We start from the raw sequence: 18192 nt of genomic DNA, 5'->3' as shown, positions 1-18192 counted from the left end.
TTTAGCAATATCCAATAAATTACGCGGGATCCCATTTTTTCCGGTCCCAAAAGTATAAAAACATACCACACACAAACCCCTGTCAGAAAACGACAGTTGACAAAGACACATTTTGAATGCAGTGAGTGAAATGGACAACACTGTCCTCGCGCTCATCAGCGTAAAATTCCTGACACAGATGTTGGTATCATTCACGAAGGATTTCGAATACTTCGCATCCTACTGCGACAACTCAGTAGGTCACATTAGTTTCGCAGCTGTAGGTACACTTTTATTATCTGTAAGCATTGTTGCCATTAAATTGTTAAACCAAAGATCGATTTTGTAATTTTTCGTCCATTTTCAACCACTTTCTATGACACGACATAAATAATATATGTTTTTTCCCGAAAAAAAAAATGTTTTTTTTTTTTTATCAAATAACGATGCCACCATAGTAGCAGTTCACCTCTGAGAACAGACACATTCCTGCTGAGACTCGCTAATTAATATTTTATCGCAGCAATCTATTACCCCGCAAATCGTTTCTGACTGATTTATATGGACACATGAAAGACATTTATAGTTTAAAATTACGTCACGATATTTGGCATTTCCATGCATGAGAACGAGAAACCGGAAAAAACAATGTTGCGACTATTTAAAAATAATTTCCATTTTTGTTGTGTGTAATTTCTCATTTAAACTACTTTCTGTTCAAAATTAGTTTCATTTTAGTGCGGCTTGAAAACGAACCGACAAATAAGCGAAACAACGGTTTCGGCATTGAAAGTTAATCTCTCCCGACTCGAATATTTGAAACCGGTTTTGTTTTCATGGCAAAGTAAGGGCGCGTGTGTATGCATGAGGACAAGATAAAATAGATAGTCACATCTGAGCACACAAGTATGGAAACGAGTATGGACGCAAACGTGACACTGGCGTTGGACCATTAGCTGGGTTCGTTAGATAACATGAATAGAATTGGATACACAACAATTTAGGGCCCCATGAGATATGTTTAGTTCTGTAATGTGCAATGGATAATTAGACTACTCTATATAAAAAAAACTATCAATTGGGCGTGACTGCTCATAAGGTCGGTAATTAAAACCGTATTAGAGTCGTTTTATACAAGATTTGCCAGATTTCACGCAAATGTTTCGCGCTTTTCTGCAACTGCCTTGACAACAGATCGGGGTGCCATGGCTACCTACTCCGCCGACAACTCGTTTCCCGGTGGCTGGCTGCTTGTGAGAATTGTGGTGGCGGCAACGATGGTCGCAGATTGGTGCGATTTAGCGCCTAATATTCTCACAGTTGCTACTAATCTTGGCTTAAAACAGTAAATACTATAGTAGTAGCGCAAGCCGGTCCGGTTCGGACGACCGCATCAGCCCCATTCAGGGGGTACGCGCCGCGTCACATACTGGATTACGGAACCTACACACCGCGTTGCAGACAGACAATACACGGCCTTTAGAAACGATAACACTAGAGTTTATTTTATTTTTCGTTTTGTTTTTTCATCCAAACCGGTACACGTTACTAAGAACAACATGTAAATTCTTCAAGCATAATACACAAACCAATAGAGTAGTTTCTAGATGAAAAATGAACACATTTTAAAGTAATTTAAAACAAAATAACTAAACTGCTCAGAATAATAGTATATTTTGTACTCATTTAAATTTCCAGTTGTGGATGATGTAGTCTCTTTTTTCTACTACTACTTTCATGTTTTAGTTTGTTCACAAGTTGTTCAATGTTTATAGTCTACTGCTGGACAGGTTTCAATGTATTCATGGGTTCTACGTCGCCTTCAGACGCCATGCTCGCAAGTTCCCTTAGTTTTAGTAAATATACTGGTACATCATTGTTAACAAGAAGGAACCACATATAATTGGTAATTACCAATGCCACATCGCCACGAAAACACGCATTTTTATCTGAAATCACGCATTTCTGGTAGTACCCGTTTTCACAACTGTTGCACATTTTCCCATATCGTAAAAACAAACGTATCCCAAACATGTCTCTCTGATTTAATGATGTATACCCCCCATTTTACAAATGGAATCGTCGTGTTTAGACCACCAGTCTGGAAGTCATCAATTGATTCAGATATTTCTTCAAGTGTTAGCAGTACGTTTTTATGGCAGCTCATTTCCCAGGATTTAATGACGATGACACAGAAAGTGTCAGAATTAATTTGTTAGACTCCGTAAATGATGCCACCAGCTAATTGATATACCGTGCAGCAAGATTAAAGTTACCATGGCAACTATCGTGTATGATGTGGCCGTACTACTCCGGGGTCAGCACAGTCCTCCGTCCCACGTAGTTCAGCTGCATTCAATCGGGGCTAATTTCTCACTATGTCCGTGAGAGGGCCCCCTAATAATTTTAATTCTATTTTATATAGACACGCAGTCATAGACTCGATACATTGTAATCAAATATTAACATCTACGTCTTTATATATTTCAGGTCTTGGTGATTCGTGGGGACATAATCCTCGTCCACGGAATTCCTACGACACCCTCGTCAAAGAACTCGGATCACATCTCCTTCAGGTAAATATTTCAAACTACGATGCTACTCAAAACTGAATAAAAAAAAATAGCAAGCATATTGCAGATTAAAACCTCTAGCAAATTCAGTGATTTCAGTACATCACAATGCGGGGGTTCTTGGGTTCATATCTCATGGGTTTCATACCCGGTACTTCACAACACGGGAGTTTTCGGGTTTACATATCTTGGGTTCCATACTTCACAACTCAGAAATTACTTGGGTGCATACCTCATGGGTTTCATACCCAGTACTTCACAACCCAGAGTTCTTTGTTCACATCTCATCGGTTTCATACCCAGCACTTCATAACACAGTAGTTCTCGGGTTTACATATATTGGGCTCCATACTTCACAACCCAGAAATTATTTGGGTGCATATCTCATGGGTTTCATACCCAGTACTTCATAACCCAGAGATTTCTTGGGTTCATATCTCACTGGTTTCATACCCAGCACTTCATAACACGGGAGTTCTCGGGTTTACATATATTGGGCTCCATACCCAGTACTTCATAACAGTGGGCACCAGTACTCACTTAATTCATACACAATTATTCTCAAATTCAATACATTCGTGGGTTTATCATAGTGGGCACCCAACGGTTTTCTGCTTTCTGGGAGTTGATACCAAAAGGATTGTAATGGATAATTTCAACAACATATATGTTCAACATATTTTATTTATTGCAGACACTGGATGGTTTTATTTTTGTCATAGCACCAGATGGAAAAATTATTTACATATCAGAAACTGCCTCGGTTCATTTGGGGCTATCACAGGTAAGCCATATGTATATGGAACGAAATAAAGAGACTAGTCTAATAGGGGGGAGTATTCTCTATCAGAGACTGTTTTATTTCATGTGGGGCTATCCCTATGTAATTGTGATTGGTGAGCCCATGGTGGAATCATTGTTATAAAATTCAGTGGCTAATCAGTAGTGAGGCTCCATACCAGTATAACATTTGCATAATGCTTTGCATAATTTTATAGATAATGCTAATTATTGAATCAATGATCCAACACTTTTTTTTCAAAAAACATTTTAACCTTCACACCATCAGCACAATATGTATCTCCTACAAACGTATGCTATGATTGCCACAGCAAATAACCGGAATTCAAGTCACCATTGTGCTGGTGATAGAGTGAATAATAGTGGACTGTACCATTATAGATAGGGGTGAGAGAGAGAGAGATAGTTGACAGGGATACCTACTGTTTGAGTAATTCAAGTTCAACATTCTTTCTGTTCTCGTTCTCAGGTTGAGTTGACAGGCAATAGCATTTATGAGTACATACACCCAGCCGATCACGATGAGATGACAGCGCTTTTAACAGTACATCAACAATATCATACTCATGTTATCACAGGTAGGGTTATATACTGCTATAATGATCTCAAATAGAGGGAAATAATGATTTAATGTAAGGAAATATACTGAAATAATGACCTGGTATATATGGTAATATACTGAAATAATGACCTGGTATATATGGCAATATACTGAAATAATGACCTGGCATATATGGCAATATACTGAAATAATGACCTGGTATATATGGTAATATACTGAAATAATGACCTGGTATATATGGCAATATACTGAAATAATGACCTGGTATATATGACAATATACTAAAATAATGACCTGATATATAGGGCAAAATACAGAAATAATAATGACCTGGTGTATAATGCAATATCCTCAAACTATGAACTGTTTTATAGGGCTGTTAATATACACCCTTGAATAAATCTGGTGTTTTATTGGGCATATTAAAGACCCACAGTTATCATTCAGCTTTTGTTCCAACAAACAATTTATTTGAAATGTATCATGGGATACATTTTAACACAGTGCAGCAGCAGTTCATTATGCTTGTCTGAGGTGATATCCTGAATTGGCCAAAAATATTATACAGGTCAAATAATTGAAATCATCAGACCTGTCAAACCAATCAGTAGTGCAATACAATGATTCACTTAAAGGTTGTATGTATTGGAAGTAGGTCAATTTATGTATAATGACCTGTTGAGAGGAAAATCACCGATATAGAAATATGAAATATTACATCAATACTTTCTCCCATTCATTTGAGCATAATCATCAATCAATAACTGTAATATCTCTCGTAATGATGAAATAATTATGTGTGTTGTTATAGTCATGGATGAAATTGATGCCTAAATGAATATGGATGACTATAATAAATATAATGACTTCAAAAGGTCATTTTAATTATTATATCGTCACATTATGTTCAAATGTTCATGATTATGTAATATTCCTTTTTTTTTATTTTTGCCTGCAGACTTTGAAATTGAAAGATCGTTTTTCCTTCGAATGAAATGTGTATTAGCCAAACGTAACGCAGGACTGACCAGTGGTGGATACAAGGTAAACAACAATTTTCACGCGTAGTTACAGTAAATACTTTATTTGAATATCATAAAAACAAGACAAACACTGGAAACCAGGTTAAAAAGACACCTGATGATAGGCTTTGGCATCCGAAACGTTGTGCTGTTTTTTAATAGTAGTTTTTAGCTTGGATTTTTATTATTTTTATCAGCTACAACTACTATTTTATCGCCTTTTTAACCTGGTTTCCAGTATTTGTCTTGTTTTTATGATATTTCACTCCGGCTTCTTCAAGACGTTGTATCCTTCGTGGTTCTACTTAGAACAAAGTGCCATTAGAGTTTGGAGTCGCTTGTATTTGATATTTATTTGAATACAAAATGCATAGATATATATAAAATATGACACTAGAATTTGACATTTATTTTCTGCACATATTTTAGGTGATTCACTGCAGTGGTTACTTAAAAATTAAACAATATACAATGGATATTGCACCATTTGATGGCTGCTATCAAAATATTGGCCTGGTCGCTATTGGCCACTCCTTACCACCGAATTCTATCACAGAAATCAAGATGCACAGCAATATGTTTATGTTCCGAGCCAGCTTAGATCTCAAGCTTATATTCCTAGATGCAAGGTGAGTTGTAGTGTTATCATGGGTTAGTGGGGTGTTATTATGGGTTGGTGAGAGCATTATTATGGGTTAGTGGAGGTGTTATTATGGGCTGGTTAGGGTGTTATTATGGGTTGGTGAGGGTGTTATTATGGGTTAGTGGGGTGTTATTATGGGTTAGTAGGGTGTTAATATGGGATGGTGAAGTTGTTATTATGGGTTAATGGAGTGTTATGGGTTAGTGAGGGTGTTATTATGGGTTGGTAAGGGTGTCATTATGGGTTAGTGGAGGTGTTATGGGTTGGTTGGGTGTTATGGGTTAATGGGGTGTTATTGGATGGTGAAGTTGTTATGGGTTAATGGAGGTGTTATGGGTTAGTGAGGGTGTTATTATGGGATGGTGAAGTTGTTATTATAGTTAATGGAGGTGTTATGGGTTAGTGAGGGTGTTATTATGGGTTGGTAAAGGTGTCATTATGGGTTAGTGGAAGTGTTATGGGTTGGTGGGGTGTTATTATGGGTTAGTGGGGTGTTATGGGATGGTGAAGTTGTTATTATGGGTTAGTTGGGGTGTTATTATGAGTTAGTAGGGTGTTATTATGGGATGGTGAAGTTGTTATTATGGGTTAATGGAGGTGTTATGGGTTAGTGAGGGTGTTATTATGGGTTGGTAAGGGTGTCATGGGTTGGTAAGGGTGTCATTATGGGTTAGTGGAGGTGTTATGGGTTGGTGAGAGTGCAATGGATTAGTGGGTGTTATGGGTGGGTGAAAGTGTTATTATATGTTTGTGGGGTGTTATTATGGGATAGTGAGAGTGTTAATATGGGTTGGCGAGGACATTATTATGGTTTATTTAGGGTGTTATGGGTTGGTGGGCTTCCAATTATTGTAATATTGAAGTCTAACTAATTCCACACACAGGGTAGCAGCATTAACTGGTTATGAACCTCAAGACCTAATAGAGAAAACTTTATACCATTTTGTGCATGGCATGGATATACTTCATATACGATATGCCCACCATACATGTAAGTCTCAAACTTTATACCATTTTGTGCATGGCATGGATATACTTCATATACGATATGCCCACCATACATGTAAGTCTCAAACTTTATACCATTTTGTGCATGGCATGGATATACTTCATATACGATATGCCCACCATACATGTAAGTCTCAAACTTTATACCATTTTGTGCATGGCATGGATATACTTCATATACGATATGCCCACCATACATGTAAGTCTCAAACTTTATACCATTTTGTGCATGGCATGGATATACTTCATATACGATATGCCCACCATACATGTAAGTCTCAAACTTTATACCATTTTGTGCATGGCATGGATATACTTCATATACGATATGCCCACCATACATGTAAGTCTCAAACTTTTAGTAGCCAAAGTTTTTTTTGTAGTTGAATAATTGAGTGAAGATAGAGGAGAGATAAATGATGAGATACATGAGGGGAGACAATGAATATTCATGAGTGAAGACATTCATGAATATTCATGAGTAAACCCATTCATGAATATTCATTAGTAAACACATTCTTGAATATTCATGAGGGGAGATTTGTGAAAGGAGACATTCTTATATATTTCATTAAGGGGCATATATTTATCAAGTTTTGAATAATACTTTTTTCATTGTCTTCAGTACTTTTAAAGGGACAGGTGACCACCAAATATTTTCGCTTTCTTACCAAACAAGGAGGCTGGGTGTGGATGCAGAGCTCAGCCACCATTGTGCACAACAGCCGTTCATCACGTCCACATTGTATCGTAAGCGTCAATACTGTTCTCACGTAAGTAAGATATTGCTGTTAGAAAACATACTTAATTATCATTACAATTTATTTAATTGATGTGAATTTGTTCAGTGTTTTTAAAATTATGTGGGATTGGTATTAATATAAATAAAATTTCTGAAGGAATAATGTGTATTTCTCTAGTGAGACATGTAACCTGATTGGACAATAACCATCCAATAGGATTGAAGTTTATATTCGCTTAAACTATTTTCCCGAGCTAGAAGAGATTGGAGAATAGTAACAGAAAGCTCATTACATCATGCATTTTCTGTCGTTTTGTTTGCAGAAATTCAGAAGACAAAGAACTTTATTTATCCATGGACCAATTGGAAGTGAACACTCTTCATAATGCCTATAGTAGTAACAGCAGCAGTGAGCGATCGCGAGCTGGAAAAATACGTCCAACCAAATGCAAATCACGTGCACAGAAAGCTTCTCCGTATTCCATAGCAACAGCGAGTGCAATGTACGAAGGTCATTTAATGAATGAATACATGACAGATAGGGGATATGGGCAGTATCCGACGTGCGATGTTCCAGTTGCGATGTCTGGATATCCCACAATTCCTTATCAGGAGGGAGTGGAAAGATATGGACCAACAATGTTGCCAACAGCATATGGTATCTATGGTGATAGTGGTTATAGTTACACTGGGTCTTACTATGGTACGTCAGACCCATATGCACACTGCAGTGCTGACAGTATGCAGTACCGAACTCATTATGAAGACGACCAACAGCAGCATCATCCGTACTACCATAGCAACCATGATGCTGCTCATGCACATAATAGCAGCCAATCAGAGACCTTGTTGCATAGGATGTCTGAACCTCAATGCTGTGGCCAATCCTCCACACTTGCTCATAGAAACAGTGCACATGTGCAATCATCAGTCGCAATATCGCCGACTCAGAGTTCTACACATAGTCCGCATCAACAACAACAACAACATCATCACAGGGATTCACAGCACACACACCAAAGCCCGGATGTGAGCACTTTCTCAGCGCGGACTGAGACAGTTGTGAATATTGATCCAGAAAACAAAACAAAGAGATACCAACAGCATGCCGATGGTACCAAAATGGACACGCTCATCCAAGCGACCCAACAGTTAGTCAAAGAAGAGGATGGAAAAAACATTCATTCGAGACAAGGACAGCAGAGTTCACCGAAAACGCCATCCACGCCGTCCACCAGTCAAACCAGCCCTGTTCAGGTCACGAGTAGAAACCAAATAAACAATACGCAATCGCCGAGTGCAAGTACTACAAATGCAGAAAGAACTGCAGAAACAAACAATAGCAGATCTGCATACTTCAACCATATGAGTACACTGCATTATGGGAATGATATTCCAACCGCTCTAGATTATAGTAAAGAGTACTCCAAACGCGTCAGCAGCTCAGACTATTTAGCGAGCACAGCCAATCAATATCCATCCAACTACTCCATGTATAACTATTACAATGACACGAGTAAACGATACGTTGTGCAATGCACTGAGGAAATCCAACGAACAAAGTCGTATCCCACAATGCTCAGTAACGGTACTATGGACGACTTGATGGACAGTCACTATAGCAACCGAGTTGCACACTACAAGGGTCAGGTTGCCAATGGATACGCATATTGAGTTGAGATAGATTCCCTACAATGTGGAGTAATTGTGCTAATTTGGTGTATGCTTTGTGTATCGACAGCTAGGTTTATTTTTTGCAGGGAAAGTAGGCATTGTCAGAGACTGATAGTGAGAGCAAAGATAATAACACCTCATGTCCCTTGCCAGGCTTCCCCTCCCTGTATTACAAGTTCACATTTCCATTTTTTCACCCTGCAATTGCTGCAAGGTCAAGTCAAACAAAGGTCGAAGCAATTATTGAACAATTTTTTTTTACTCAATTTGTCTTGTTAATGACTTGCTTTTTTTTTTAATAAGCAAATGAAAAAGTGATGAGAAATTCTGCCAAGTAGACATGGCTTTGTTCCAAAAAATTCTAAATGAAGAACTCATTTGAATATTCATAATTATGTAGAATACAATGTACAAATACGCCTTATATGGCAAATGTCCCATCTTAAGATAGATAGGTGGCAGACTGAGACATTTGTTTAGCAGCAAAGAGACAGATTTAGAGACTATTTATTTTATTTTCTATATGAAAAACAATTTTTCTCATGAATTGCAAAAAATGCTGCAAATTCGCCACATGAATATTCATGAGGTTTGCCTCAGACTTATAAATACCATTTAGCATCAAATTTTCTTCGCTCAGTGATCTAAGTGATTGATTTATTCGAAAAATAAACGTTCTATGTTAGCAGTGAAAAAACAACGAAAACTTTCAGAAAATTAATGCAATGAAGTGTCATTTAATTATGAATATGCAAATTAACACCTGTCAGTTATAAGTTTAAATTATGCGAATTGAGTGGATCACTGCCATTGGTTGAGATAACTTGTTTAAATGCCCAAATATAGAATTTATTAATCACTGTCAGAGATTCTTAAAAACGAAGAATGTTTGGTTTTTAGTGTTAAGGTTATCAGGATATAAATTGACAGGTGTGCGGGTTATGAGTACAGATATGAAGGTGAAGGAGCTCTGTGATAAATTGTAAAATGATTTCAGAAAATTAAGCTTATGGGGGAAATAATGTCTGAACTTGGAAGGGGACTGATTACGGCAAACTCGTTCTTCATTATGTTAAAAGCTACTTTGTTCGTGTCATTTATTTTGAATTTTATAAACCACGAACCGAATCCACCCCACCCTAGCAAGATCTTGATTGGTCCATCTTTCATCTGTATCTGAGTATAAACAATTAGTGCCAAAAATGTAATTTTTTTTTTTTTTTAAGAAAGAAAAAAAATATATACAATGTTGCAATAGACATACCCAATGATGTTATTCATAGTGGTATGTGATTACAAGTTTTGTTTTATGTGTTGCCATAGTAACCAATTTATTCATAGTGGTATGTTTATATATGAATTGCAGAGATTGCACACATGACAACAGCTTTGTTTTAAGTGTATTTATTAATTTAAAAAATTGTGATTTTTAAGCAAAGTAACAAAATTAAAAAAAAAAAAAAAAAAAAAAAATTTGTATTCAGCATATGGACAGTGAAATATCCCACCAAGTAAGACGTGTTCTTGAGAATTGTTTGTACCGGTATGTATTCTATAGTGTATTTATGTAGATTGAACTGATATGATCATGTACAAGTGTAAACAACATAATTTGAACATGCGACTGTATAGCGTGCTGCTTTGTACTACGAAGCAAACTAGAAATGCACTTGTGTGTTTGTAGCAGGCGCTCTCCTCAACCCTTGTATAGCAGTTTTTCGTTACATCTGTCGATATCACATCAGCTTTATTTTCAATCCATCCTTCTGGGTGATTAAATTATCATTTCAAAGACCATTATCACAATTTTTTTTTTCAATAAAAGGGAGAAAAAAGTTGTGTTGAAATCACCAGGTTTTATGAGATGTGTTTGGAGGTGAGAATGGCTCAACACAACTAACTTAAATAACGTTTGGTTTTTTACTGCTATCAAATTGCAGATATTTCATGAATGTCACTGTGACTCCCTAGGACCCCAATAAAAGTGACTGTGATTTCAGAGGACCCAGGTTAAAGCCAGTGACCTCCTAGGATCCCAGTGAATTACACTGGGAATCCCTAGGACCCATTGAAAGTCACTGTGACTACCTAGGGCTCCAATGAAAGTCACTGTGACTCCCTAGGATCCCAGTGAAAGTCACTCTGACAGCTTAGGACACCAGTGAAAATCATTGTGACTCCATATAACCCACCACTGTGACTTCCCAGGACTGCAGTGAAAGTCATTGTGTCTTTCTGTTTTTTAAAGACCTTCGAGATTTTTTGTTTCCAACTCACAAAAATAAAGTAATTTACATTGTCTTCTACAAATTTAATGATACAATCGCTAATCAAACAAGTAAGCATTCAAGTATAATAGAATGACAACATGGCATAGTTTTACAAGATTGCTGTATTTTGACTTGTAGAGTGAAATTTTAAGACAAAATTGTTCAAAGGCATAACCACCATGTTAATTTTAAAAAGGGTTATTATTTTTCCATTGCCATGATAACCAAGATGATGAAATTCTCATGCAGTGTCATATGTAGAGACTCATTTCTATTTATCGTGAATAAAAAAAAGAAATGTTTGGTGACCAGAAACATGAATATATTTATTTCGGCCTAGATTATTCAGATTTTTTTTTTTCCCGCTTGCACGCTTTTTTTCGCTTGCTTTACTCTGACACTTTTGATGGACGAAGAAAAATACATGTCTAAACTTTTCTTGAAATTCTGAGCAATTTGGAGTAAAAAATAAATAATAACTTGCAACGCAATTACCCACTAGTATAAAGGAGTATTTTTATCAGCCAACAAATTCAAAATAAATTAAGCTTTTAACTGTAAAGAATAAAAAACTATAAAAGAAGTTTCTGCTGAAAACTGCTAGAAGAATTTAATTGGTAAGCAAATATAATACAATTAACAATTCTAGTCAAAATGGCAGTGTGAAAACGAAAAAAAAAAAATATTTTCGAATATTAACTAAATTGTGTATTGAAGGAAGGTCATCTTCTAATTAGAGGAAATCTGTCGTCAATAATGGGCCTGCTCACATTATTTGATGAGTGCTATAAAAGAAATATTCAACTGAAATTGAAAGACACTTCAGAGTTAGATCTCTTTCTAATCATTGCCGAGTCGTGATTTCATTGACAACATTCCGACACATCTAATTCCGTCAAAGAGTTAGTTGCAGAAAGCGGCTTTGGTGATTTAAGCGCCGATGAGGACACTCGAACCATCACAAACAATGCTAATTTGGTACGTTGACTGCTTTTGAACACAACTCCGACAAACACAAATGGCGGGTTAATACTTAGCGTATTTGAGCACTCGACAGTAGTAGGGTCAAAATGTCAAAACTTGTTGCCACGGCAACTCCTCATTAACAGTTGTTATGGTGACAGTGAGAATGTTTTCATCCAGCACAAGAGTGGTGATGTTTCATGTCTTAACTGCGGAGGAAACTGTCTCAGTTTAACCAGAGAGATTTGGATAGTCTAAGAAGAAAAATCAGCTTCAAAGCAATTCATTCATCTAGAATGCTACCAATGTGTGAACTTGAATTTAAAAGGTAATCCCAAATTTTGTAAAAAGAAATCTAATTGGAAGAACTTGTAACACATTGTGGCGATTCAATATTTAACTCTTCAGATGCAACTTAATTTAAATGCCAAATAAGGAACTAATTTGAATATTCATAATTAAAATGCCAAATAAGGAATTAATTTGAATAATTCTAATTCCAAATATGGTAACACACATGATCAACTAAAACATTTTTGATGCCAAGATATCACAATTATGTTTTTTAGATTTTGTTGTTGATTTTGGATCAAACAAAGCTTAATTCGATTTGTTCAAAGACAACAAAACATACATTCATTAATATACATTAAATTGTAAAGTTATTATATTTGACAAATCACACTTAATCTTTTTGATGATTTAAGATGACATGACTACATTGTTCCATGCAGCTTATACATTTGTTTTGTATTTTTATTTTTTTTTGTGTTGGAGAGAGGGGCTCAGGTCTTAAGGGATGCATGTCTGATGTGAGTCCCATGCGATGAATACAACACATGTATATTGTTTACACAGTGTACTTAACTACCATTTTTATGGGTACACATTTGACTCTGCAATGACAAATGTAAAATGATATTTAATTCCATCCTGTAAGCAACAGACTTTCTAATCAACATTTCCAACTAGCGAGATTCCAGACAGAGCTGCTTTACTTTTGCATCATAAATGAATATTTTTTTATTTTAGAACATTTTACTGTAATATGTTCAGATACTGATACTTTTAGCATGCAAGGAAAAATAATGATTTTAATTTGCAAAGTTTTATGTGAAATATTTATTAGAGATATTGATTTCAGAAATGTTGATGTGAAAGTCAAACATTTTTTTTTTAAGGGAATATTTTAAATGTTACTGCATTATGTTGACTGGTTTAGTTAAAGTGTAATGAGAAGATTTTAGTCAGCAATCTGAATTTAATAATACAATGTATTTATGGTTCTTACTTTTAATTGTGCTTTTTTTTTCTTGATTCTATATGTATTTATTGCGAAGACTGTCATATTTGGACAATAAAATTAATTCAAAAACATTTCACCAGAAACTGTTGCATGTTTTTTTTTATTTCATAGTTATTTTTTTGAATTATTGATCCACCTCCTGATTGGCTAATGTACACCACTTGATTCTGTCCAATCAGAGGAGTTGTATCATTAGCACAACTATGAACCAATCATGGATGGCTTTACATTAACCATTTGAACACCAGATTCAATGTCTGTCCCCAATCACAAAATGAACCTGTATAGTCTGGTGCTTAATTTTATTTTTTATTCCTTCAAAAATTTTGATTAGGAATTGTAGGCAACGGACAATTATATCCATTCAAACCAAAATCAACAAATAAATTAGAGTTGAATAAAGAAAAATGTGCAAAATATTATACTGAAATTTGGCGGAAAAAATTCTGGTGTTCAAATGGTTATGATGACAAAGTAAAAGAAGGCCAGGAAGGGGGGGTTGGGGTCTTCTTACTGATTGGCTGAAATGTTTGAGACATCTTGCATGGAGAAACTGATTAGTGAATCAAAAACCTCACAAAAAAAATATCGCTTTTGTTGAAAATTGACAAAAAAGACAGAATCAGACTATTTCTCTATTTTATTTAAGAATCTCAAAATTCAAGAAAACAATTCTGAAATTTACAGTAGACAAGAAAAAAAATTAATCATGCAAAAAAAAAAAAAAATTATTATATAAATTACAAAATTGTTATTCATTGTAAATATTCAAAACTATACAAAACAAAAGTCACACAAATCTTGCTTAGAAACATTATTACAATCTCAACTTAGGAAATCTGCCATTAATTTAAAATCACTACATGGTTCACCATACTCAAAATTGAAAGCTTTGTAAGTTTAAATAATTCCTTGATCAGCTTTGTTTCTACCTTAAAATTAATTTTGATATTACCCACCCTTTGATTATGAATGGGTCATACCATTTATACAAAAATGTGGGTGGGCGTTACCCAAATACAAACATTTCACTTTTAGAATGACACAAAGATAATAAAAATCATACCATTTGTAAGATAATTGGGGGAGAAGGTGTTCATGAATCTCACGCAATCAAATCAAAACCCTTACCAAAGTACATATGCAGACCCTAATGTTGTGACTGTGCCCAATATATGGCTGGGTTATACCATGTACAACAAAGTAGGGGTGAGAAGGTCAATGACGCAGCATTTTGTAATAATATGTCAAATTAAATACATGCATCAATTTAAATTTTTGGTATGACCCAGTTACACAGCACTGCAGTACTTAAATTATCTACTAAATGAATTAGTGGAAACACTAGGTAGCTAAATTATCTACTATTTGAATTAGTCTAAATACTAGGTAGATAAATTAGCTCAAGAGTCAATGAGCAAAAACACCAGGTGGCCAAAAAATATACATCATTAATTAGTGAAGAACCAGGTAGCTTAATTAAACATTTTAATTAGCAGAAATATAATTAAATTAAATTAGTTAAGATAATATGCCAAGGGAAATGATTTCAGACCTCAACTAATTTAATTTAATTTAATACTTAATTTATCTATTACTGTATTACTGTTTAATATTTGCATAACAATATACGGTACTTCATTAAAATAATGCATATTATTGCATACATATATTTGCATATAACAGGAGTTGTTTCACATGTCAATCAGTATATTATAGACACTACAAAGGTCAACTCGTACCAAATGCAACCTATTCCAAAGCATATTGGGAAAGTAAAAAAAAAAACCAAAAAAAAAACAAACAGCATTTTCTATTTTTTTTTTTCACTCAAATTTTATTTATTATTTCAATTGAGTGGCATTTGAAAGTCTTTATCCTCGTGGAATTTCCTTCCACCTGGCTTGTAAGCCAAACATCATAAGATATTTCTAGATTGAAAGGCAGTGGTCATTGTCTAGCATTGTGTTTAAACACAATCAACCTATAATGAACACAACAAAGTGCAATAACCTCTGCCACCGAAATGAAAGTTTACACCATTGTTATATTTTGATCAAAATGATTGAACACTCAAAGTACGACTGAAAACAAAACTGAAAACAATTTTAGTAGTGAAACCCTGATGACATCATGGCTGCTGATTATGACATCATGATTGCTGATTATGACATCATGATCGCTGATTATGACAGCCTGGTTGCTGAATATGACATTATGATCACTGATCATGACATCATATATGATTATTACATCATTAATATTGATTATGACGAGGTTGCTAATTATAAATAGGCTCTACCTTATATACATGCAGGTCTTCATCACTATATTTTTAGTGAACTCATAGAACCTAGCAAATAAGGTGAACCTTTCTAAATCTAAACACCAAGACATACAAACTATTAGAATTGCAGGACACGTTTCATCTTGAGTTTGAACAGTCTAGGAAGTAAATATTTTGGCCAGTTGCAAAATGATTCTAATTATTACAAAAATTGAGGGGGTTTCAAATTTCCCTGAACGAGAGAATTTCTGAAATGTACAAGGTAAATACTGATATTCACAAAGTTTACTAGCATCTTCGTTGTTCCTCAAGGCAAATGCAGGCAAAAACTCGCAACTTCCTAGGCTGTTAGATAAAAAAAAATTCAAAAGACGTGACAAAAATGTCCGAAAAAACACAAGTGACAGTTTTACGCATGATATTGCAGAGTGTATGTACTCTCTGAAGTTCAAAGGCAAAGAGTACTGTGCAGAAGACAGATCCTGGGGGAATTGATGAAAATTAAAGCTTATAGAAGTGAGCACGAATCAATTAGTGTAGCACCTAGCGAAAACCATGACCACATACCCATCGTACATTAGGCACATCGCTGTACATACCGATACAACTCAACAGTATCTGTTTATTTCTTTTCTCGTTTGATGTGTTCTATTTTCTATTGTTAGCCCGCTTCGATCTCTGTCAACGTTATTTGTTTGATACACACAGAAAGCTGGGTTAATATTCTCATAGGAACTCAATTATTGGCGTATCCAGCGTGGACTAATCAACACCACCGAGTTGATATCGTTACATGCACACCTGTGCTCCACATCACCAGTGTGACAACTTGCTAGTGTATCCACACTTTAACACGCCTGTCGACACATCATGGACTTCGGCAGTACGTCGTCTTTATCTGCCCATCAACGTTAAAAGTTGGCGGAGTGAGCGTCAGCCATGCTGGGATCGACCCATGAATAGAGCTAGTTGGGTGCCAGGGGAGCCCACAGCGCAGTGAGTGGTCCTGTACATCAGGGCATTGTCCGGCCGAGAACAAAAGGTACTGAAACACAGCTGTGTTTGCTGGGGTGTCAGCTCTGCACAAAAACACTGCTGAAACAGAGAATACAGAAGAATACACATGAACACTCTAGGGAAACCTGTGCAGTGTCTGAAACAAAGATAATAGATGACTAATGAGGTTTAGCTGACTATTCGGCCATTATACTGCTCCAATCACCTGCTGTTTGCCGTGCATTGAAACGCATCAATAGACATCACACCTTTTGAACAATACGACAACACTGCCACTCTTAGGCCAAATGTTTTCATTGTCGCAGTAATACCCTTTCCCGTTAACAGCCAATCCTACTGTCAGGGGTAAGCATGTGTGTGGTCCCAGTTTCAACGAAACAAAGTGATCGACGCTGGAAATTAGACATATTGTGAAAAACTAAAGAAATACACCAGAGTACACAAACCTGTCAGGGCAAAGGAATGTCTGTTACAAGGACGTAGAGTCCCTTTTAAAGTACTGCTCTCCAGGTTGACTTTTTAAAAGCCCATTAATTCAGTCTTAAGGAGTACAATGCCCACTATTTTGCTGATCAATATAAGCTGTCTCCCGGCAGACACCTTAACTGCGAAATCTCACACTTTTCTACCTTATCAGAATCACAAACATAGGTGCTAAACAAACACTGCTCCTACTTAACTACAAATCAACGAGTTACTTCTTTTCATTCTTTCTTGTAACATGAACCCTAGCACAGCTGTGGAGCTGATCACTACTACAAAACAGAAAAAAACAGTTTATCCTTTGTCCTTTCGGGTTTTGAAGTCCCATCAAATATTTCGTACGCATACACGAAAGCATTCCTTTAATTGGATAATTGGATTTGTTTTTTGCATAAATTAACCATTAAGAAAAGTGCCTCTTTGCGCTTAGTATTAAACATACTGTTTTTTTTTAACTCGCTTTTGAAAAACCAAACAAAGAAAGGAAAAGTAATTTCCAATCTTACCGTCCCACTCCCCTAAAACAAACAAAAGTGAGGCAGACAAATGTGAAGAGCCCTTTGAAAGTATACACCTTCTAAAAGTTGGTTATTTTCACAATAACAAGTTATCCTTGGACTAATGAAATAACAAGCAGGTGATTGAGGTGAATCTCGAGGAGGAAATACGTAGTTCACCACTTCATGCATACAATCTGGAACATTCCAAAAGTTAAATAATATCCATATATTTGATTTTTAAAATAATAGTCAATGGATAATTAAATGCAGCAAAAACAATAAAATTCAACCAGTGGTAAAGCGCTGTTACAAACATGTTTCAATGTAATCTCAAGCAATACAGGATCACATTTATCTCTGCT

At 35.7% G+C, this 18192-nt stretch overlaps 2 protein-coding genes across 2 annotated transcripts in view; one reads left to right on the top strand and one right to left on the bottom strand.

Moving 5' to 3' along the window:
- The window catches only part of sim1 (single-minded homolog 1), a gene marked incomplete at its 5' end in the record, with an annotated part of 48541 nt that extends 39413 nt beyond the window's left edge, over positions 1-9128 (top strand). The window contains 8 exon segments of the mRNA NM_001164926.1: positions 2470-2555; positions 3247-3336; positions 3823-3931; positions 4874-4959; positions 5367-5566; positions 6465-6571; positions 7214-7361; positions 7654-9128. Coding sequence (NP_001158398.1) covers positions 2470-2555; positions 3247-3336; positions 3823-3931; positions 4874-4959; positions 5367-5566; positions 6465-6571; positions 7214-7361; positions 7654-9004 — 2177 coding nt within the window. The 3' untranslated portion in view covers positions 9005-9128.
- A 5037-nt stretch (positions 9129-14165) lies between these two features.
- The window catches only part of LOC100369411 (biotin--protein ligase-like), a 45388-nt gene continuing 41361 nt past the window's right edge, over positions 14166-18192 (bottom strand). The window contains exon 11 of the mRNA XM_085504888.1: positions 14166-16925. The gene's annotated coding sequence lies outside the window, so the exon portion shown is untranslated. The remainder of the gene's footprint in view (positions 16926-18192) is intronic.

This window comes from Saccoglossus kowalevskii, chromosome 11 (genome assembly GCF_978046115.1).
Source record: "Saccoglossus kowalevskii chromosome 11, keSacKowa6.1, whole genome shotgun sequence".
In the NCBI taxonomy this organism is placed as follows: domain Eukaryota; kingdom Metazoa; phylum Hemichordata; class Enteropneusta; family Harrimaniidae; genus Saccoglossus; species Saccoglossus kowalevskii.
This window is presented reverse-complemented; position numbering and strand designations above follow the sequence as displayed.